We start from the raw sequence: 24691 nt of genomic DNA on the forward strand, positions 1-24691 counted from the left end.
GGGAGTCTGGGACCTCGACCCGGGAAGACCGCTCAAAAACCGCTCAAAAACCGCTCAAATCTTGCTTGAAAAACCGTTCAAAAATCACCGCAAGAAATGAGCGGTTTTTGAGCGGTTTTTTAAGCAAGATTTGAGCGGTTTGAGCGGTTTTTCCAAAAAAAACCGTCCAAACCGCCCAAACCGCTCAAACCGCTCAAATCTTGCTGGAAAACCGCTCAAACCGCTTTAATCTTGAGCGGTTTTTGAGCGGGATCTCGACCCGGGTAGCTTCAAAAAAAAATTAAATCATGTTGACTCAATAGTTGTCAATTTTTCATGCAACTTTGATGCTCGTGGTTTGTACAATTTTGCCTCGAAACAAGTGAACTTGTTGGAAACGACCTGGTCGCAAGTTAATCTTGCGCAAGAGAGCGAGTTTTTGGTCGATCGTATTCCTTGAAGGAACTTTGGCAGGAATTCGAATAAATTTGTCATTCTGGCTGAAAACTGTAGACGAAAAACTTCAATTGTTGGTATAGTTTGTGCAGCTACTTCAGACGTTTTTTTCTCTCTTGTTTTTTCAACAGTTTCAACTGGAGTTTTCACCGGCGCTGCAAAAACCTCCAATACTAATTTATAATTAGAAATTAAGATAGGTTTTTAGCAATAGAATATATAGCTGAAATAAGTAGGCTCTTCTCCAGTACTGTTTGGGAAATTTGCACACTGACTTTGCAGAATTCATCCTCTCCAATCATCAATGTTGCAGATGTCATATCAGTGACAGGGAAAAAAACTTTAGGTACTGAAGCAGTAATTTATGATTTATCTCAGAGCAAAGCTGATTTTTTTCTGTAATAGTGCTGAAGAAAATGAATTTTTAATTTATCTATGTTTGATTGCAACCCGAGATTATGTTTTCAGTTAGAATCAGAATTGCTCTCAGGGCTTAAAGGAAAAGAATTATTTGCGTTAAAATAAGTCAGTTTGAATTTTGACAAATTTACCTGGTTTGAATTAAAGATTATATTTTACAGAGCTCCAAAGCGATTGCATATGAGCAGAAAAAATGAACATTAAAAATGGTGATGAGACTATTATTAAAATAATGATGGCTAATGCTGGAGAAAATGAATTACATCTCTGCAATAATGAAAACATATGTCATTTCATTTTGATCAATTTGAAGTAATTTGGACAATGAGAGGAATTAGAAATGAATTTAATTCATGGGCTGTGAAGTTGGCTTAACTGGTGAACAAGGCAAGGCGGTGTGTGGGAAAACAGGGAAACATAAAACATTAAAAGTGTTGTTATATATTGTGGTAGTTCATGAGATGGCGATATGGAAATGAGAGATAGTGACGATGTGTTGAGAATATAGCATAGCACTTGAGTAGAGAGAGAGAGAGAGAGAGATGGGTTGATGGAGTGAAGAAGGATGGTAGAGTGGATGAGTGTGTATTAGAGTATCCAATGGAGTGAGGTTGAAGTAGTCCACTGGTGCTACATGTTTAGTCTCCTAGGTAGATGTAAATAGCGTAGATGGAGCCACGTGTATAAACAATGCGACTCAAAATACAATAATCACACCAACATCCACCTTCTGTCCCCACTCCAACATACATCCACTTGAGTCCACTTCTGCCCAGACGGGTGATGAGCTCATCCCTCATCTTCTGTGACGTCATACCCACTACACTCTCCATATCAGACAACACACTCTTCATCACACTCTCTGCCTTCTCCCTCTCCTCATCAGTTGCATCTCTTCTGTTGTAGTCTGAGTTAGGGACAGTGTAGATGTGCATGTTGTAGGGGTACTCTGTCTTGTTCATTTTCCACTCTGCTGTCTCACCCACTCCATCTTTACACTTGATACTATAGTCAGCGTTTTTATCATAGACATAGATGAACCAACTGCTCTTAGGGTCTGCATTCATTAAGGCATTTATGATCTCCTCTGCTGTCTTCTGTGTGCCCTTCCCTTCTGATCCTCTCAACATTGTCTCCGCAGTCTTCTTCCACTGAGCTGAAACAACACACCACCTTTCTACATAAACTTCCAAGCCACGTTCATTTCTTACTCATTTTGAAAATCTACGTTCTTTTTTTAAATAATTTCGGCATCTTAATGGATCAGCTTGTACATATTTTTATTCTTTTAGATATTCCTCTCAATTAATTAGTCTCTTTGTTTATTGTTCCGACTTTCGATACGAAAGTAACGGAGTATTTGTGCTCGGGGTGGGTTTTTTTCTTCAGACAAATTTCGACTTACTGAGATTGAGGTACCGAAGGTCGCCTCATGACACTTACTAACTAGCCATTTTTGACGGAATTTTTTTCATATCATTCAAAAGGTGTTGTTGTCTTGAGCTTAAACTTGAAAAGATATTTTACCTGTGATCATTTTCCGTAAAGTTATGTGGGTTTAAAAGTTACCATTTTGGCCCTTTAGTGACCAGTAACGCGCGATATATTTCGCGCTATTAACGCGTAACAGGAGAGTTAATCCGACTTAGAAATTGTTCCAAATTGGTTGAAAGAAGCTTATTTACCACAATTGATTTGTTACATTGAGCGAAATCAATTCTCTTAAGCTTTATATGGCGTGTGGGGGGATGATTTCATAAAAAAAAGTTCAAATTTCAGAATTTTTTTTTTCATTTTTTAAAACTATATTTATTTTTTTTATGTTAAAACTGTTCGATAAACCTGAAAAGGCAGTCGGACCATTCAGGGCTTTGCCCTGATACGAGCAGTATTGTTCTTGATTTAAAAATTGATCTCTTCAAAGCTGCTCTTTTTTTTATTTATGCGATGTTTTGTCCTATAACCTCATTCTCATGCCAACAATTGAAATAAATTGAAAACTGCAGCTGATAAATGAAGAGTGTATGATTCACAAATAATATTATCAGAATGGATCTGTGTCGATGCCAGAAATGACTTTATGACTTCCATGCCACATTTAGATGAGCTCAAATTGTCTGTAATCTAATTGAAGAGACGAACAGAACAGCATGACGAATGAATTAAACTATAATGGCACATCTGTTTACCTTGGTTGGCCAGTTCCTCTTTCTGTCTCTGCTCTGCCAGTGCTTTGGCAGCTGCCACACTCTGCTGCTGTCTCAACTTCTCCTCCGCCTCCGCCACTCTCGCCTCCAACTTCTTTCTCTCCTCCGCCTTCTGTCTCTCAAACTTCTCCTCCACTTCCCGCTCCTGCTTCTTAATCTGCTCCTGTTTTGCATTCAGCTTCGCCTCTTGCTCCTCCCTCTCTCGTTTGAACTGCTCTTCCATCTTTTGCTGCTGCAACTTCAGCTGCTCAATTTGGTCCGCCAACTTGGAATTGTTTTGTTCAGTTACCAACTTCGCCTCCAGCTCCTCTTGCTGTTTCTGAATTCTATCGAGTTTGTCATCAAGCGCCTGTTTGTCCTTCTTGCTTTGGTCGTCGAACTGTTTTTGCAACTTGTCGTGTTCTGCCTGTTTCTTCATCAGCTGATTGGTCATGTCTTGTTTCAGCTTCTCAACTTTCGCCTCTAACATTTCCCGAACCTTCTCTCTTTCCGCGGCCAGTTTCGCCAACTCCGACACGTGTTTCTTCTCCATTCTATCACGATCTTCTTCAGTTTTTCGCTTCAAAGTTTCCATCTGCTGCGAGAATTGTCTTTCCATCTCTCTCAGCTCCTGTTGTCTGAAACAGTTTTCCTCGTGGAAATGACAGTGCAAAAAGAGGCAGAGAATCTTATTTGTATCCTGCAAAATCAAAGGTAGAAAATCGAGACTACTTGTTTATATTTCAGTCAAAGCTCATTAAAACGGAATGTTTGTGCTCGGGTCATTTTTTATCCAGACAAAATTTGTCCTTTACGAAGCTTTTGACCAAGTGTTCTTACACATTTTGGTAGAAGTTGATTTCCAGGGCATCACATTTCATCAGTTTTTGTTAAGTTGTGAGGAGCTGATTTAGAAAAGATGCTGTTTTGATCAAATTAATAGTAATATCCGTAGTTTCGAGCTTGCTAACAGAGGGCCACTATATACAAAAGTTTGAGCTGGTTATTGCCTTCAAATTGGGAGACGTCAAGTTATTATGTTATAAGTTAGTAAGTGTGGCATGGCAGATGTTTGCCCTAGAGCCTTTAAAGCGTAAGCGGCAAAGTAAATCAATCCGAACTGAATTGAGGGAAGTAAGTTGAATAACACATGGAAAAAGTGATTGGAAAACATTCTTTATTATAAAACTATCAAAGGACTGACCCCAAACTCAGGTATTTGACCCTCGGTCCTTTTGTTAGTTTTCAGAAGTATCAAAATCAAACTGTATTTTTTTAAAAGAAGAAACATGCGCTTCACCTGCGTTCTTCCTCCTTTCTTCTCTGCTGCTCCATTTCTGCCAGCCGCTTTTCCTTCTCTTCTATTTCCCGTTTCAGTTTCCTCGATTCTGTCTCCACCTTCTTCACATCTTCTGTGTTCAGGGGGGGCGCCCTTTCTACCATCTTCCACAGCTCCTGCATTGCCTTCTGGAAGGCCTCCTCCTCCTCCCGATTACTAGTGTCTCTGCACGAGTCTATTATGTGGTATTTGAGTCCCTTCCCTCTGGGAAACTTATCCTGCACGGACTTTATGTATTTGGCCGCCAAATCAGCGTCGGTTTGTTTGGTGATTCGTTTTCGTGATTCAATGCTTCCGGAATCCATGCGTAGCCGAGTAAAAACTATCACAGCTTGCGACCAAAACTTCGCACCAAACATGCCTTCAAAAATCCGAATCATTCCGATGAGGCTCCCATCTAGCCGAGGCTCTTGTCCATTCACAGCTATTACAAAGAGGTTCACATGATCGCATTTGGTTCTTAGTTTGATCACGAGGTCGGAGATTATGGTGGCGTCCGTATCCCTTTCGGGGTCGTCGAAGCCCACTGTATCAATTAGGGATACGGGCGTCTCCTTGATTCCATTAAAAAAGACGTTGCCAAAGGTGGTTGTGCCGGTACACCCTTGTGCCTCGGCGGAAACTGGGAACAGGTCTGCGTCGTGAGCTTTGCCTGCCACCACATTGCACAGGCTACTTTTGCCTGTCCCTGTCTTGCCCACAATCAGCACTTTCTTGAACGTGTTCCCGTTGATGTCTTCGACAAGACTACTACTCTGAGGTCCTCTTGACACTTCGCTGCTCATCGCCGCCACTTCTAACAAAATAGCAAAGTTAGCACAACCGTTTTTCTTTAAGTTGTCTTGACCCATAAATGATCTCAATTCACTGAAGCGCTTTAAAAAATTGAGTTTTCACTTGGAGTGGTCTTTCACAGAGTAACTTCAGATAAGGTACACCGTCTGCTCGTCACACTATCTTATTTTCGGCCGGATAGATTCGTGCAACTTCTTAGTCTAATACCGATCCTAATCTTACTCTTATATCTCCTAGTCTCAATAGATCTAGTGTACAATGGTCTTTGCGGGTTAGATATATTGAACTTGTTCCAAAGGAGACCAGCTGTCTTCAGATTGTCAAGTTATATTCAGATTGTTTTAGTGCTGAAACTGCAAGTAGTTTCAGCACTACAAATAATTGTCAGTGTTAGTTATGGACTATGATTGGTTAGTTAATAGTAGTTTAAAGAGATGATTATATAATGTTTTTGTATAACTTTATAAACATTTTTGTGCGGGTTAGTTTTGTCTTTGGCATGATTTCGTGCGAGCAGTGAATGTCTTTTTCCTGTGGTGTAACTTTAGTGTTTATTAGTGCGCGAGCGATTATGTTATCAATTTTCTTATTAGTGGTTTTTTTATACCTCTTTATATTTTATAGAGAAAGTTTTATCAAAAAAGTTGTTTATAAACACTAGTTTCAAACTGGTTCCACCCATTTTGGTTTTAGAGAGTTTTTAGTTTTCAAATTGTTTTTAATAGTGAGGGATGGAGAGATTTCTTGGTTTTTTGGAACAGTGTTCTTCTGAAGCAGTGACTGCGTGAAGAAAGGAGAGATGTAGTTGTCTTCGTAGAGAGAAGAAGAGTTGTTCATGTTCCAAAAGTGTGTCTCGTTTATCATAGATCATCTTGAGTGATTATGTCAAGATTTCAGATTGATGCAACGATGTGTTGATTTCGTTAAGCAAGAGCGAGACTACATGCAAGCTGACATTTAACCTTTCTGTGTGAAGTGCCAAGTGACTAGGATCTGTATATGAGATCAACATCGAGTTGGCCATTGGTCTGTTTCAATGGTTTTCCTTTGCTGCGATTTTGGGACCATACTGTAAATCCTTTGAGGGCAGAGACTACGGCAACAAACCTATTAGATTTGCCATTTCAGAGTTGGAGTGTAATCGAATTTACATCTTCTTTTGCTGCTCGTTCCGTTGGCTCGTAGAAATATTTTTACTTGCATAATAAATCTATAATTTGTAAGTGAGATAAGTTTTAGTTATGATATTCATTAGTTGTTTTCGCAAAAGCGTTTTATATAGTTTCGGTTATTTTAAAGAGTCGATCACCCTAGAGCAAATCTCGTCAAAAATTCAAAAATTGAGTGTGTGTCAGCGTGGTTGTAGCGCGGTGAGTTAAGCCAGCTATAGAGCATGCTCAAGACATCCTATTGGGTGGCGAAGCCAGGTGATGGAGCATGATATTACCGTCTCTTTGAGCAGAATCACTTTTTGTGTTCAACTTTTTGTTCTCTTCTATCAGGTGTTTTTCTTTTTTTGTTTTGATTTTATCCTTGCATCAAAAACGGATTGTTATGTTTTGGGTTTCTTAACTTTTTTGTTGTTTTAAGTGATTTCAATAATCATGATAGTGGGTTTCAAAGGAATAGTTTGTCCAGTTTTAATCTGGGTTTCATCTCGTCTGAGTACCGTAAGACTTTTTAATGCATGTGTTGGTTTTGTTTTATTAGTAGGCTGCGTTGTTCAGTTTAAGCTTGCTCATAATTCCTACAGCCGGGTCAAAGGAAGATTTGAAACGCGTGAAAACAAATTATATTTGTTATCAGTTATTGCTGAAGCTTGAAATTCAAACATTAAACAAAGCTACGTTGGGGAGTTGTGCGAGTTTGGTGGATAGAGTGTGTAAAATGTGGTCGAGTAAAGGATAAATATTCAGTTATAAGAGAAGCAAACCTAAAAAGTTTGTTCCTAATAAATCATTTCCATCTTATTAATTTACTGCTCCATATTTTTAACATTATACCACAGAATTATTAATTTCTCGCATTTGTTATGAAATTTACTGCACTTGAATAATCCATTTTTGTTGCTAGATTAAAACTGAAACTTTGTAAAAAATGGTTTGTGATTTCTTACTTGGGTTTTAATCTTTTAGATGAGTGACTGGTGAAATCTAAAATGTGAAAAACAAATGTAGTAATGGTGAGTGTCATGTTTTATATGTTAGTGTTAATAAAAAAATTCATACATACGAGGGTTCAGTATCGGGGAAAAATCCATGGGGGAAGTTAATCTTGATTGTGTCCGATGTTACTGGAAGCTTTGCAAGCATGCGAATTACGTTTTTAGTGCGAAGCAGAGGCCAAAAAAAATTCAAGTGCTCTGATGGTGTTTACTTCTTCGGCAAGAGTTTAAAACTCATGATTTATGTTATGAATCAGTTATTTAGCTTATGATAAATTTAGTATTGTAAATGTGCTCGATTAGTGTGGTTTCATTAGGCTGTATTTGTTCGTGGGCAACTATTATGGGACGGGCGTCGCCGACTCGTAAAGTGTTAGTCAGTGGGCAGAAATTAATACATTTGTCTGATGGGAACATAATTACGGAGGATGCATGTAATTTAGTAAATTTAATGCAATATGTGAAGTTTATGAAATATGGTGATGTGTACTTTGAGATAATAAACAAAAAACGATGCTGTGGGTTATTGGCTGGTGAGTTGGTGATAATATGTTTTTGTATGAAATTATAAAGTGTGTTTGTGTGGGTTGGTTTTGTCTTCAGCACGCTTTCGTGTGAGGAGTGAATGTCTCTTTCCTTAGGTGTAAAAAGTGAAATGTTAGTCAAAAGAGGTTAAATTTCTTGCAAAAGGGCTCGTAAGCTTTGGTGTTTGTTAGTGCGCGAGCAATTATGTTCTCAAATTTTTTATTAGTGGTTTTATTATATCTCTATATATTTTATAGAGATAGTTTTACAAAGAACATAGTTGGTTATTAATACTAGTTTTAAACTGGTTACAAAATCATCATATCTTCAACTATGGTCATTTCTTGTCTAGTTCACAATTTGGTTTAAAACTTGTCGTTTTAAAATACTTTTGCTTTTATTTCAACATTCCTGATCATAGTTTAGTTTCAATTCATTCAGACTGTTAGCAGTATAAACCTTCAATTTCAACGCGCCAATTTCGGATTTTTCAATCATTTGTAATTGCTTTTTTCTAATTTAATTTCAACAGCTTTGTTTGAATTTCAACGAGCCTGCTCGATGAAAGCATCAACAAAATTTCAACATAACAACTATATTTTCCTCAGTTGTATTTCAAAGTACCCCTCGAATTATATGGTGTTTTAGGAACAATTGTTTGCAAACGGTCTGTTTTTTCAATAGTATTTATAATATCGGAGCCTTTTCTTATTACTATAGTCAGTTTAAAATTGCCAATATGAATTGACATTTGATTCAGTTCGATAGTTTTTTTGCTCACGCTCATACAATCCTACCATAAGACAACAGCATAAAAAATTTTGAAAACTGCAAGTTTTCAAGTATGTTTTTTAAATTGGATTAAGTTTGAACAAATTAAGATGATGATACTAGAGATTAACGTGAAAACTATCAGCCCTTTTTTGCAAAGTTAGGACCCAAAATGACATAATTGAAACGGCTCACTGTTTTGTAAATCAATATTATTCAAACGAAAAGAGTCAATTGACCTTGAGCTGTTACGGAATCCACAGCAAAGTAAAAGTGCGACAAAATTTTGAGCTACAGATATTTGCACGCGGAATCCACTGAAATTTTGCTAGTGGATTCCACTTACATGTTAGAACAAAATTAAAGACTTGTTTATCGAATCCAGGAACATACAGACACAAAATTGTGCGCCTATCCAAAGCACAGTTTGGCCTCGTAATGAGGCAAATGAAAGGAGGTATTTTAAGGATTTAATTGTGGGTCTAAACATTTCAAAAACGCCTCCTGATACTTTTTGTTAAACTCTGAGCAAATTTTGTCCTTATTATTTGTTGCCTAAATTCAACCCAATTTGGGAGAAACCAATTAAAAAACTGCAGCTTCAATAAATTTATCCGTTTGATTTACATCATAAGTGTATGCGCCTGTTCAGCACCAAATGCAGTTAAAATGCAAACTGTCATCAAAATGGGGCAATTTTTAAATGCCTATAGCAAAAGAATCAATTACAGGGGTACTTTTATTGATGAATGAGAGATGACTGAGAGAAGCGTGTTTTGAAATCTCCATGTATAATTATAAATAACTTGTCATTAACGAGTTTAAATTACTTTATTTTTTGAAATTGAAACGTTTTGTTGTAAAGTAATGTTAGGAGAGATGCTTATATTTTCCTCAGTTGTATTTCAAAGTACCCTTCGAATTATATGGTGTTTTAAGAACATTTGTTTGTAAACTGTCTCTTTTTACAACAGTATTTATAATATCGGAGCCTTTTCTCATTACTAAAGACAGTTTGAAATTGCCAATCTGAATTGACATTTGTTTCAGCTCGATGGTTTTCTTTGCTCACGCTCATACAATCCTGCCTTAAGGCAACAGCACAAAAAGTTTTGGAAACTGCAAATTTTCAAGTCGTTTTTTTAATTGGGTTAAACTTGGACAAAAAATTATGATGATACTAGAATTTAACCTGAACCTTATCATCTTTTTCTTTGCAAAGTTAGGACCCAAAATGACATAACTGAAACAGGCACTTTTTTGTAGTTCAAAATTAATCAAACAAAAAGAGTCATCTGACCTTGAACTGTTACCGAATCCACAGCAAAACAAACGTGCGACAAAATTTACGTCACAGGTATTTGCACGCGGAATCCACTGCAATTTTGTTAGTGGAATCCACTTACATGTTAGAACAAGTTTAAAGACTTGTCTATCGAATCCAGGAACATACAGAGACAAAATTGTGCGCCTATCCAGTGCACAGTTTGGCCTGGTAATGAACCAATTGAAAGGAGGTATTTTAAGGATTTAATTGTGGGTCTAAACATTTCAAAAAAGCCTCCTGATACTTTTTGTTAAACTCTGAGCAAATTTTGTCCTTATTATTTGTTGCCTAAATTCAACCCAATTTGGGAGAAACCAATTAAAAAACTGCAGCTTCAATAAATTTATCCGTTTGATTTACATCATAAGTGTATGCGCCTGTTCAGCACCAAATGCAGTTAAATGCAAACTGTCATCAAAATGGGGCAATTTTTAAATGCCTATAGCAAAAGAATCAATTACAGGGGTACTTTTATTGATGAATGAGAGATGACTGAGAGAAGCGTGTTTTGAAATCTCCATGTATAATTATAAATAACTTGTCATTAACGAGTTTAAATTACTTTATTTTTTGAAATTGAAACGTTTTGTTGTAAAGTAATGTTAGGAGAGATGCTTATATTTTCCTCAGTTGTATTTCAAAGTACCCTTCGAATTATATGGTGTTTTAAGAACATTTGTTTGTAAACTGTCTCTTTTTACAACAGTGTTTATAATATCGGAGCCTTTTCTCATTACTAAAGACAGTTTGAAATTGCCAATCTGAATTGACATTTGTTTCAGCTCGATGGTTTTCTTTGCTCACGCTCATACAATCCTGCCTTAAGGCAACAGCACAAAAAGTTTTGGAAACTGCAAATTTTCAAGTCGTTTTTTTAATTGGGTTAAACTTGGACAAAAAATTATGATGATACTAGAATTTAACCTGAACCTTATCATCTTTTTCTTTGCAAAGTTAGGACCCAAAATGACATAACTGAAACAGGCACTTTTTTGTAGTTCAAAATTAATCAAACAAAAAGATTCATCTGACCTTGAACTGTTACCGAATCCACAGCAAAACAAACGTGCGACAAAATTTACGTCACAGGTATTTGCACGCGGAATCCACTGCAATTTTGTTAGTGGAATCCACTTACATGTTAGAACAAATTTAAAGACTTGTCTATCGAATCCAGGAACATACAGAGACAAAATTGTGCGCCTATCCAGTGCACAGTTTGGCCTGGTAATGAACCAATTGAAAGGAGGTATTTTAGGGATTTCATTGTGAGTCTAAGCTTTTCAAAAAAGCCTCCTGGAACTTCTTGTTATTTTCTGAGCAATTTTTGTCCTCATTATTTGTTGCCTAAATTCAACCCAATTTGGGAAAAACTAGTTCAAAAACTGCAGCTTCAATAAATTCATCCGTTTGATATACATGTATGCGCCTGTTCAGCTCCAAATGCAGTAAAAATGCAAACTGTCATCAAAATGTGGCAATTTTTAACTGCCTATAGCAAAAGAATCGTTTATAGGGGTATTATTAGTGATGAATGAGAGATGACTGAGAGAAGCGTGTTTTGAAATCTCCACGTATAACTATAAATAACTTGTCATTAACGAGTTTAGTTTAATTTATTTTTTGAAATTGAAACGATTTTGTTGCAAAATATAGTTAGGAGAGATGAAATCAAAAAACTGCGAATATATTGGATCTACTAAAAAATCTCCTCCTCCCAAGAAGAGGGGTGGGTTGAGTATTCGAAAAAGTCGACTTTTTTTCTTATAAATCATTGTTAAGACCCATTGTTAAGTTACCCAAAACTTTCATACCAAGAATTGGTTGTTTGAAAAAACATACGAAAAAAAGCGTTCAAAGTTAGTTTATATCGGCGCCATTAGCGCCATTAGAAAAATTTTAGCGCCATTAGAAAAATTTTAGCGCCATTAGAAAAATTTTAGAGTCAGTCAGCCTTAATGGACATCTCACAATAGTAAAAAGGGGGGACTATTTGGGTTGGCAGAGGGTCGAATTCTTAAGATTTGAACGGTTTTGAGCGGTTTTTCTAGATAAACCGCTCAAACCGCTCAAACCGTTCAAAACCGCTCAAACCGCTCAATCTAGCTTCAAATTAGGTGAAAAATCTCGACTCGGGAAGGTGGATCGAATTTCTCAATTTTCATGAACGTTTTTCTTTTAAAAAAAATGCATGAACCGTCTGTGATTCTGTCTTTTCTCAATTTTTGTATTGTATTTTTTTAATTCATAAAATTGGATGAACTTTTTCGAGCCCAAACAACAAAAGCTTATGCAAAACTGGGGAAAATACTTTTGGAGTGATTATTAAAATAACCATCAAGAAAAACAGAAAAAGCGCTACCTTAAAACTTGTGGCAATCTGGACTACGCTATGCACCCAAAAAATAACAAAATTTGCTCACAAAACAAACTTTTTGGGGAAAATACTTTTGGAGTGATTATTAAAATAACCATCAAGAAAAACAGAAAAAGCGCTACCTTAAAACTTGTGGCAATCTGGACTACGCTATGCACCCAAAAAATAACAAAATTTGCTCACAAAACAAACTTTTTGGGGAAAATACTTTTGGAGTGATTATTAAAATAACCATCAAGAAAAACAGAAAAAGCGCTACCTTAAAACTTGTGGCAATCTGGACTACGCTATGCACCCAAAAAATAACAAAATTTGCTCACTAAACAAACTTTTTGGGGAAAATACTTTTGGAGTGATTATTAAAATAACCATCAAGAAAAACAGAAAAAGCGCTACCTTAAAACTTGTGGCAATCTGGACTACGCTATGCACCCAAAAAATAACAAAATTTGCTCACAAAACAAACTTTTTGGGGAAAATACTTTTGGAGTGATTATTAAAATAACCATCAAGAAAAACAGAAAAAGCGCTACCTTAAAACTTGTGGCAATCTGGACTACGCTATGCACCCAAAAAATAACAAAATTTGCTCACAAAACAAACTTTTTGGGGAAAATACTTTTGGAGTGATTATTGAAATAACCATCAAGAAAAACAGAAAAAGCGCTACCTTAAAACTTGTGGCAATCTGGACTACGCTATGCACCCAAAAAATAACAAAATTTGCTCACAAAACAAACTTTTTGGGGAAAATACTTTTGGAGTGATTATTGAAATAACCATCAAGAAAAACAGAAAAAGCGCTACCTTAAAACTTGTGGCAATCTGGACTACGCTATGCACCCAAAAAATAACAAAATTTGCTCACAAAACAAACTTTTTGGGGAAAATACTTTTGGAGTGATTATTGAAATAACCATCAAGAAAAACAGAAAAAGCGCTACCTTAAAACTTGTGGCAATCTGGACTACGCTATGCACCCAAAAAATAACAAAATTTGCTCACAAAACAAACTTTTTGGCAAAAGATTAATTCTTTTCTCTAAATTCGATTTCGCTTCGTAAAGATTTTTTTAAAATGGACTCGTTCCTTTGATCGCAAAATTTCCATGTAGAAAAACTAAGAATTGTTCGTGCCATTATTTTCATTTGCACTTTTCCACTGACTAATTAATTTGTATGAACAAATTCTTGCCAAAAAAGCTAATTATGAGTGTAGTCATAATAGAGTAGATTCTCACGTGCGGTGCTCGATGTGTTCTGTCTTTCCACTCTCTCTTTCTCTTCCAGAGTAGTCAGAGGGTGTCCCATTGCATCTACTTGCACGTCCGGAAGCGAGTTGATATCATTAGTTATGGAGGGGGGCACTTGTTCGCGACATGAAGTCACAGGGCACTCGCTGAAATCATTTTTGTTCTCATTTCTGGTCTAAATTGTTTCCAGATTATCAACATTATATGTTCTAATTTTCAAAACAGAGACACAATCTTGAGCATATTACCCGGGTAGAGGTCCGCGTCATGTCTATTTTGGAGTTTGTCGATCGAACTGTTGTTAAATCCGCAACCAAAAACCCATAGCTTGGACAGTGTTTGCCGTATCTCTGTGGCGATGGTTGAAAAATTAGTCGGGCATTGTCAAAAAATTCAGCCGCATTACCACTTACAGGAGTCGAACTCTTATCTACGGCCTCCAAACCTACCACGCTAGCCATTATGGTCGAGAAATGAGTCGGGGCATTGTCAAAAGATTCAGCCGAATAATGACTTACAGGAGTCGAATTCTTATCTACGACCTTGAAACCTACCAGGCTAGCCATTATGGTCGAAAAAAAAGTCGTGCATTGTCAAAAATTTCAGCCGCCTTACCACTTACGGGGAGTCGAACTACTATCTACGACCTCCAAAGCTACCACGATAGCTATTATGGTCGAAAATTGAGTCGGGGCCTTGTTAAAAAAATTCAGCCGAATTACGACTTATAGGAGTCGACCTCTTATCTACGACCTCCAAACCTACCATGCTAGCCATTATGGTCGAAAAATAAGTCGAGGTATCGTCGAAAAATTTAGCCACGTAACCTCTTCCGGGGTGTCAAACTCTTATCTACGACCTCCAAACCTACCACGCTAGCTATAATGGTTGAAAAATAGGTCGGGGCATTGTCAAAAAAGTCAGCCGCATTACCACTTACAGGAGTCGAACTCTTAGCTAAGACCTCCGAACCTACCACTCTAGCCATTATGGTCGAAAAACAAGTCGGGGCATTGTCAAAAAATTCAGCCGTATTACCACTTACGGGGTGTCAAACTCATATTGACGACCTCCAAACCTACCACGCTAGCCATTATGGTCAAAAAATAGGTCGGGGCATTGTCAAAAAAAATCAGCCGCATTACCACCTACAGGAGTCGAACTCTTAGCTAAGACCTCCGAACCTACCACTCTAGCCATTATGGTCGAAAAACAAGTCGGGGCATTGTCAAAAAATTCAGCCGTATTACCACTTACGGGGTGTCAAACTCATATTGACGACCTCCAAACCTACCACGCTAGCCATTATGGTCGAAAAACAAGTCGCGGCATTGTCAAAAAATTCAGCCGCATTACAACTTACGGGGGGTACTCCTTTCTTTTAATTTCTGAAGTTCATTTTGGGCCAATAAAAACCTTAACTTTTTCTGAAAGTGGCTGTGGCGCTAATATATACTAACTTTGAAGGCAATCGCGCGCCAAAAAACGCAATTTTTTTGGTCAAAAGTTTCTAAAAATTTTGAAGATCCGACGTCCTGTCTCGAGAAAATCTTAGATCCGCACATGATTCGTAGGGTAGTTCAAATATTTACTTGAGACGGCCGAAAGAAACCAATTTTTGCTGAAAATAGGTCGGAAACCCTGGTCGCGATTATTTTTTCTTCGGTGGCGCCGGTCACGCACACATTCCTTCCGTCTGCAGAGTCTAGAAAATGACCAAACTTGGTTGCGATATGTCTTAATTTACCAAAAAATTGTTGCGACTGTTTGATCATAAAACTTCAATCTAGACCCGTGCAAAGAAAAAACAAGCAGTTGCTGATCAAGTAATTTTGAAAAATTAGAGCTTTGGATCATTATTTTTTCCTGCCTTTTTGTCCGGATGAAACTTAGTTTGAACAAGAAATTAAAATTAATGGGTTTTACAATATTTAGCTTCGTGTTATATATATATATACATATAAGTATATAAAAAAACACAAAAGTTTATAAAAAAAAACAAATAATTATTAAGAAAAAAAAAATTTCAAACCGCTGGCATTCAAACTAAAATCTGTTTGTTTTTGTTACGACTTTAGAAACGAAAGTAACGGAAAATTTGTGAGCTTGAAATAAAAAATATTCTACCCGTGAGCCTTCTTTGTAAAGTTATGGAGGCTTGAAGATGGAGGCTTGCAATTTTGGCTAATCAGGGACAATTAACGCGCGATACATTTCGCGCTTTTAACGCGTAAGCGGAGATTCAATCCGTCTTAGAAATATTTCCAAATTGGTTGAAAGTAGCTGATTTTTCATTATTGATTTGTTACTAGAAGGAAAACTTATCAAGTTATATTTTATTTGACGTGTGAAAGATGATTTTCACAAAAAAAATCAAAATTTCTATCAAAAAAATTCATTTTATGTTTTTTTTTCTCACCAGTTTTAAATTTTTTTCATGTTTTTACTGCTCCATAGACCTTAAAAGGCATTTGGAACATGCATGGTTTTGCCCTGGTACGAGTAGTCTTGTTTCAATATAGAGCATAGAGGGATGGAGGGAAAAATGCAAAAAATTGTATTCAATTCAATTTAAAACTGCATTCGATTTCTTAGAATTTCGAGCAAAAACATTTTCGTCGGCTTCAAAGGCAGTCAGAAATTTCAAGGTCGTTATTTTTATGAAAAAAAAATTAAAAATAGAACATTTGCGTCGTTTTAAGGGCGGCACAACAGCAACTCTTTTTTTTGTTTTCAATTTAGCCTGAAAGCATAAACGTTGACACCAAATTGTCTTCACACGGGTTGACCTTCATAGACCAAAAATGCTTATCATGCAATTCCATAAACTAAGTCTGTGAAAAATAATGTTCAAACAAACTTCATACATTTTGCTCAAAGGTGTCATCGAATTTTTTTCAAAAGTTTTTTTCTTGTTTTGAAGTATATGAAAATTATGACTACAAGCTTTTCGACCGCCAAATTTTTGAAATTGCCTCGAAAATTTTTTTTTCAACTTCTTGTACTCAAATTCTTTAATTTTTTGTGCAAATAAAATAGTCCTGGATTCACAATAACGGAATTTTTTCCTTTTCTCAATAACATTTTTTTTTCAAAAGCGCTAATACCTCCTCTTTCTTTGCATGGCATTTTTGAGTATGCCTTGATCACAGACACATCACGAAAGTTTTGAGAAATTGAATTAAAAGAAAACTTTGTTTTTGGTTTATGGGAAATTGCTAGTCACATAATTTCCATATATGAAAAGTCACTAATAAAAGACCTTTCATGAAGTTTTGTGTACTTAAAAAATTACATGAAAAGTGTAGGACCAGCATTTTCCTTATATGAAAACTGTACGGCTAGCGTTTTTGGTCAACCGGACTACTAGGTGAATTTGCTTTGTAGTTCCATTCATGATTCAAAAATTAAATTTGAGGTTTTGCCCGATTTCCTTTGTTATGCTTTTGCGTTATATGTCTTGCAATCAAACTGTATAAAGTGCTCGACAGTTTGCAGCGAGTTTCGCAGCCTAGAGATGTGAAGATTAGTAAAGATTGTAGTTGCATGTTATTCTCCTGCTGGCAAGTAATTAAGTTATTCCTACTTTAATTTAAACCAATTGTTGGTCTTAGTTTGTTGATTTTTTTTGCAACCGGGTTGAACAAAAAGGATTATCATACAATTTCCTTTATGACAAAATGCGCATCGTAAAAATTCGTACAATTTTATAGAAACAAAAAAAATTAAGAAAACTCTAAGATACGCTTTTTGATATATTGAAATTGTAAGACAAGCATCTTTTCTAAAACCAAAAACTTGATTTTTTTGAAACCTCATTTCTCAAAATTTTTGGGATGTGTTCGTGACCGAACACAAATGACTAAAACCATGGTTCAACCAAAACTAGAGTCACCGAAGGGTTGATCGTCGAGCATTTACAATGCATTGGAAACCACTTGAATTGTGTAAGATTACTCCTCGCAAACTGTATACTGAAAGCACCAAACTTTTAAATTTTGGCAAACGTTTTTAAAAATGTATATTTTTAAAGTTAGAGCAGTAAAATTATCCAAAAAACAGTAAAAAAACAGTGAAAAAAAAACTTTTGTGTATCCAGGAATATGTTATGCTGACAAAATATTACAAATTTGCATAAAAATTTTTGGAAAATGTTTGTTTGAGTACAAAATTGGATTTGCGGTTAAAAAAACAAAAAATATTTTGGGGCAGTTCCAATATTACTTCGAAAAATTTTTTTGTCGCCATCAAAAAAATGCTAGTTATACAATTTTCATATATGGAAGTTGTGTGATAACTATTTTTTTCCAAAAAAAAACGTAGTTTTTTTTTTCATCACCAGACTGTTTTATTTGGATCAAATAGCCGCAGAAACTAGTTTTAATCTTTTTTCGATGAATTTTTTTTATTGTATGAAAAATGTAGGAGTAGCATTTTTCCATACAAATGGTGTATGGAATTGTATGATAAGCATTTTCGGTTCATGGAGATCAACCCGGGCATATTTTCTGGATATTCTGGACAGAATTTTTTCCCTTTACCGAAAAAAAAATTGTCATTTTCTTTTGCTTGAACAGAATGTTTGTTTCCTTGTTTTTTTCCGAAAACAATCCCATTAACCTCTCATTGTGTTTTTATTTTTAAAACAACTCAAATAACAACTAGCACCAAAATAAGCATAGAAAAAGAGTGTGAAAAGTGTGGTCTAAACACCTGATTTCTTAGTGATAACTTCAGATGATATTTCAGGTGATGGTTTTGAAAAAGTGAACTATATGCTACATTAACTCGAACTGGTTATTAAGGAAAAGTTATCTTTCATATCTTATGTTTCTTTTGTTGACTTCTTAAAGTTTTTTAGTTTCAAGCTTTTCCACCTGATTGTTATCATACCGGTCTTGTGAGGATAAAATTTGTGCGGCGCAATTTTGGTTGTCTCTGTGAGCACAGACACAGTGACCACATGGAAGCCTCTTGGGTTTCTCGAAGGGTTTGAGACAACAGCTGCAGAAGGTCTGCTTCTCAGTGGCAACTTTACCCATCGCTTATGAAAGAGAACTCTTCACACTTCATTGACCTCTAAACAAATGCAGAGGGTTGTAACATCTCTACTCGAACATTTTGGTAATTGGTCTTTTTTATCTTTCACCTATGATTGGTTGTCATCTGATATATATTTTTTCAACATTCTGCTGAGAGTTTCAGTGAAAAATGTTGTTAATTCTTTGCAACTCAATTATGAATAGGGCAAAAACTCAGAGCATAATTTAGAAGAGTTATATCTGATGATTGAGGGAAACTGCGTTTTAATAAAATATTTCATAAAGCCAAGTGGATACAAAGAGAGATGATATCTTTTACTAAAAAAAATACTTGGTTTGCTTTACCCGTTATTGTAGTCAGTGATGCTTTGTAGTATTTCTGCAATAAATATCGTAAATCTGTTATCGCAAGTCTGTAACAAAAAGATGCTTTGAGAATATTGGCGAAATTGTGTTGTAAGCCAAAATGTTTCTCTATTTCTTCAGCCCAACCGAGTGGGCATAAAAAAGAAAAAGAGGAATAAGTTAAAAAAGTGAAAGAATAACGCTCAGCTAAAAATTTTACCTTAACTGTTAAGGTGAGTATACTGTTAAGCTAAATTTTCAAGGTGAATTTGAGGCGAGTTAATGTAAAACTTGAGGTAGTTCCCCCACAAGTTTTAATGAAGGTAAGCTTGAGGTGAGTTGAGGTCAAATTTAAGGTAGTTCCCCCACAAGTTTTAGTGAAGGTAAACTTGAGGTGAGTTCAGGTAATTTTCCTCAATTATCTTAAAGTGTATTCTCACTTTACGCAATTTGAATTTATTCTCAAAACAATCAACACTTGCTTCTTCCCAAACTGAGATGTATCAAGTCAGAAAGCGCATCAAAATCAAGAAAAAGTGAGAGGTCTAGGAAGATCAATGCCAGAAATAATTATCACAAAAAACGAGGTCCTTAAAAGTTCAGAGGTCTAGAAAGATCAATGCCATGAATAATTTTAGTAAAACGAGGGCATTAGACGATTGAATTGCAATGCTCGTCTCCTAAACTTTTTCAAATCAAAACCACGCAATTTAAAAAACACGCTACAAAAAAAGGCGTTTTTTGATTTGAAAATAATGGTCATGAAAATGCGTACAAAAGCTTGGTAAACACAGAATATGCTTGTTACTTTTTGGCAACGGAGTTCGCTTTTTGTGAGCAGAGTGCTTTTTATGAAGTATTTAGCCAGAAAAAAAATGTGCTCTATTCACAAATCTTTGCATACACAATAATACGTTTGAAAGCACACACATGCTATAAAAAAACATATTTAGAAAATCTTTTCGACTTTTGTGAACAATTAAAATGATTAAAATGGTGCTGAGTAAAAATGACGACAAGACGATAAGGCGACTTGACATTAAAACGACATGACTTTAAGACGACAAATACGAAATAAAACATGTAAAAAAAATGTTTGAAGTTAGGCGAATGATGTTCCTCAGCAAAACAATTGGGGAATTTATATGTAGCGTGTTAGAATCCCAACAAAAACGCTTCTAATCTTAGCAGTTTTCGTTTTTTCTGCCGGCCAGCAAAAATCATTGTGAAAAATTCAAAATGTTCAATTATATTTTTTCACGAAAAATTTTACAATACATTTGCTCAGCATTTAGTTTGATGACAAAAACACTATTTGAAAAATACGATGGATGTAAAATTGTTCCATTAGTGGTTGTAGCCAACAAAAATTTCATCAATGGATCAAATTTTTTTGAAAAGCAGATGAAATTTAGAGCTTCCTTATTCCGGAATATAGCTTTCAAATGTCTGTCCTGGTTTGAACAAGGAAACTTGTTAGCTAGTTTTCGATCCAATTAACAAAAGTTTTTTTTTATAGCGTGTCGCTTTTCTTCCTATCTATTTAACTAAAATATCAGCAAAATTTTCACACCAAAAATTTCTCACAGAAAAACTCTGCTGTGAAAGGGAGGCTTATCAAAACACGAAAGTTGAGAAAAAAAGCTTTTCTTACGACTTGCAATTATGGAAAAAAGCGTGTCATGCAATCCCATTCTAATCCATGAAAGAAAAATTGTAAAAAAACAGCATGACTGCAAGTTTCATCCAAATAAAAGTATGACAAACAATTTCCCGAAGATCGAATTTTTGTTTTGTGTGTTTTGCTTTAAAATTGGGATTTTCACTGAAACTACTAATAGGAAATCAAAACAAAAAAAAACATCAAAATTGCAGATTAAACTGGGTATTGGGATACCTTAGGAAAATTGACACGCAGAAATGTACGCAAAAAATTACAGAAAATCAGAAAATAAGTTGTTTTTACCATAGAAAATCTTGATTCTTCCCTGTGAAAAAAAAACGCTGCATTCACTACCATATTGTCAAAAAATTACAGTTTTCGCAGACAAATTTTTTTTTCCTGAAGTGGTGGTTTTTATTATAACGTTAGTTCAGAGACTAACATAGTAGTTAGAAATAGTATCCTTCGAGTTTGTAGTCTTTATAAGGGAAAAGGCTTATCATACAATTTTTATATCAGAAAAAAAGCCCAATTTTTCCCAAAAAAAAAAATTCAGGAAATTGCTTATCATACAAATTTTAAAGCAACAAAACAAAAAAAAGTAGCTAAAAAGTCAAAAATTGTCTGCACAAAAAAATGCAGCGAGCTGAATTTCTTCTCTGCTTTAATCGAAAAACTTATCAGCAGCGACAATAGTTCTGACTCTTCTAGAAAATGCAATCAAAACTGCTCGCAACTGTGCAAAACAAATTTCCCCTGATATTCAACCCGTATGCTTTTTTGATCTTCTGAAGACCTAGTTTCTCATGATATGAAAAAAATGCCTTAATTTCAATTGTCACGAAAATTTTGACCCAAGGCAATGTGAATTTCAATATAGTACTAATTTGCTCTTTGCAGCGCATAGACTGATTCAATAGTTTTCCCTTAGTTCTATCAGTATTGAATTTTTAGCTACGAGGTACTTCGTTGTACAGTGTTTTTATTAAAATAGCTGGACAAAATGAAAAAAAATTATCATCCTTTTTTGTCTACAGTCAACGCATCTGAAGAAAAACTCGTATGAAATTTAAAGTTTTATTCTTTCTGTCTGGTTAATTTGAACTATTATGAAAAACTGTCCCCTTCACGTGGTTTATTTATCAAAGCGGTAATTTGCAATCCAAAGTTACTCTCGGAGAACATAATCGGAAGTGATTCCAATTAGTAAAAACTGTCTTCAATGGTTCAAACAAACGAACTTTTAGACTGAAAAAGCATCGCATAGCCTTAAAATCCCTATTATTAATCCAATTTTTGAAGAAAACGAAATATTTAAGCTCGGCGTGGATTTTTTCTAATCAATTTTGAAGATCAATATAATAGGTTTCAATAGAACTTTTTATACCCGGTTGAAGTTATCGACTTCGTGAGTTCAAATTTAAAACGATATTTTACCTCCGATTATTTTTTTGTGAAGTTCTGGGGATTTGAAAATTGCCAAATTGGCCATGCTCTGGACTAAATTCTGAGCGCTTTAACGATATTATTGTTCCGATTTTTGTAAGTAAAATGGCGGAATATTTGTGCTCGTGGTGGGTTTTTTTCTTCAGACAATTTTCGATTTTTTACTTAGCGATTTTGAAATTTTTTTTAAAAATCATTCAAGATTTTTTGTTGCCCTAAGCTTAAATTTGAAAAGATATTCAACTGTGATCGTTTTTGTAAAGTTGTGGGGCTTTCAAGATAGCAGTTTTTGCCAATTGGGACATTTAATGCGCGATATAATTCGCGCTATTGACGCGTAAGCGGAAATTTATTCCGTCTCAGAAAACATTCCAAATTGGGTAAACGAAGCTTCTTTGCCGTAATTGATGTGTTACTAGGATCGAAAATTATCACTTTGTACTCTTTATGGCGCGTGGGGAGATCATTTCCCCAAAAAATCTCAATTTCGTTCTTATTACATTTAAATTTTTCATGTTATGGCTGCTCGAACGACTTTAAAAGGCAGTCGGATCACTCAATTCAAGGTTTCGCCCTGATACGAGCAGTCTTGTTCATATTGCTAAGCGCGTAATGCAAAATATTTATGCGTGGCAATATATCCCGCACAAAAAATCGTTTCAAAACGAAATGAGGCTAGCTAATGGGATCAGTCGTATAACTTTCTTACGACTCCACATTTCACACCTTGATATTGTCTAAAATCCATAGGTTTTCAAACTTTTTTCCCTCAAAACTGTTTGAAAGGAATTAAAGGACAGTTGGAACTTTCAGGGCTTTGCCCTGATATACGAACTGTCTTGTTTGAATTTAAGAATTACCACGAAATTGTTGTTTAGAATTTACTCGTAAAACTTACGTATATCAAAGGATCGACGTAGTAAGCAATCAGTTTCAGGAATTTGAAGAATTTTCTTCAAGTTGTCGAAGGATCGGACGCAAGCGCGATAATCGTAAATCTAACTATCTAAATTACTACGTAAGCAATCAGCAAAAAAAAATTACTTAAAAATCGTTGAGTTGATCTGTGAAACGTAAAAACTGTTTTTTTTGTAGAATATTTTCTTCGCAACAGTGTAACTTTTAAATCGGCAAACGCAAACTAAATCAACTTTATGACCAGCTAAACAGTAGCAAGTAATGCTTTAGAATAGACGACAAGTTTCTGTTTTATTGGTTCTGAATCTTTTTTGTGCGTAGCTAATTTTTAGTTGTTTAAGTTTTGAACATGTTTGGCAAAAATGACCTATGGGTTTATACGCTGCTAGCGTGAAGCTTTTATAGCCAGGTGATCAGTAAGAAAAAACATTCAAAGACTACCAAAACGAATGTTTTATTGAAAAAATTGGTCAAAAAAAATTAAACATGATAATGGACAGATTAGTAGAAATGAATGGTAATTGGGAACTTTGGTTTGAGGTGCTGGTTTCATGCCCAAAAATACTCTGCCAAACTAACCCTGTAAAATATTTTCATCGTCGTTAAATAATATACTGAATTGACCAAAACACCTAATCATACATATTCGATAAAACTTTATGTATATCCATATAAATTCAAACGTACAGAAGTTAACTGAAACCACTGTGATAAAAATTTTTCTATATATGAAATTTGTATGAGTATTTTTTTCTACAATCAGAAGATCCGATTTTTGTGTTTTACAACTCAAAAACTTTACTAGTCAATAACCGTAGCGTGAGTTTTGTGACAGACTAAAATATATCATACTGAATAAAAAGCATTGAACGTTTCAAGTTTGGATTTACTGAAAAATCATAGTAATTTATTTTCAACATTGACTGCTTTATATTCAACCTTGACCACTTTATGGACAAAACTACAAACTTTTGCATGCAAACATTTTTCTTCAAAAAATGTGTATTTAAGCATGTGAATTTTGCGACTAGGAAGAAAAATTACTTGAAAAAATGCTTTTTACAATTTTTTTCTTCGATTGGAAATCTTTCAGTACATTTTTTTCTGGACAATCAGTACATGGGTACATGGAATTGCATGACAAAGCATTTTTCGTGTTTGGAGCTCAAGCCAGAATACTAGTGTGTAGCAATTCGGAGTTTGTAACGAAAAATCGAATAGACGCATGCGGTCAATTTCGTGCCCCGTACCCATCGAAGGCTGTTTTTTCTAGATTGAATTTTGATCTAGATTATCTAGCCTAGTTTTCTCGTGTTTTCTGTGCAAAAAATAAGTTTTTTTCTTCTAGTTTAGAAATAAACAGTTTCTGGAAAGAAATAACCAGAAATCAGTACACTGCTCAACCGCAACGAGATCAACATGCTTCGAGTATACACTATAACAGAAGCAATACAATGCAAACTAACACTGGTTATAACAACTGTTATTTTGCTAAAACTATCAATCTCCATGAAGAGCTGTAGCATAGTGGTTAGCACAACCGTCTAAAGGTCAGGCTTTCGAGCCCCACCAGTAGATTTTTTTCTAGCTAGAAATAGCAGAGACTTAGCTAATTTCTGATCTGAATTAAGATGAGAAAAAAAGAATTTAATTGAAATATCTTCTGTAATTAATCATTTCAAAAAG

General features: G+C 35.3%; 1 protein-coding gene across 5 annotated transcripts; it reads right to left on the reverse strand.

The window, feature by feature from the left end:
• Positions 1-489: 489 nt before the first annotated feature.
• LOC134855122 (titin homolog) lies at positions 490-23270 on the reverse strand. 5 transcript variants are annotated; one of them, XM_063871528.1, is made up of 7 exons: positions 22986-23269; positions 18979-19046; positions 18485-18670; positions 13580-13737; positions 4342-5176; positions 3045-3679; positions 490-2011 (listed from the first exon to the last, which is right to left on the reverse strand). In XM_063871528.1, the coding sequence occupies exons 3-7, from the start codon at positions 18631-18633 to the stop codon at positions 1494-1496; spliced, it is 2295 nt and encodes a 764-aa protein (XP_063727598.1). In that variant the 5' UTR covers positions 18634-18670; positions 18979-19046; positions 22986-23269; the 3' UTR covers positions 490-1493. The 5 variants fall into 5 exon arrangements, with proteins under 5 accessions (XP_063727598.1, XP_063727599.1, XP_063727601.1 ...); XM_063871529.1 differs by lacking the exon at positions 22986-23269 and adding an exon at positions 19199-19303; XM_063871531.1 differs by lacking the exon at positions 18979-19046 and having other exon boundaries at positions 4342-5173; positions 22986-23270.
• Positions 23271-24691: the final 1421 nt, after the last annotated feature.

The sequence above is a fragment of the Symsagittifera roscoffensis genome, chromosome 10 (assembly GCF_963678635.1).
Source record: "Symsagittifera roscoffensis chromosome 10, txSymRosc1.1, whole genome shotgun sequence".
Classification (NCBI taxonomy): domain Eukaryota; kingdom Metazoa; phylum Xenacoelomorpha; order Acoela; family Convolutidae; genus Symsagittifera; species Symsagittifera roscoffensis.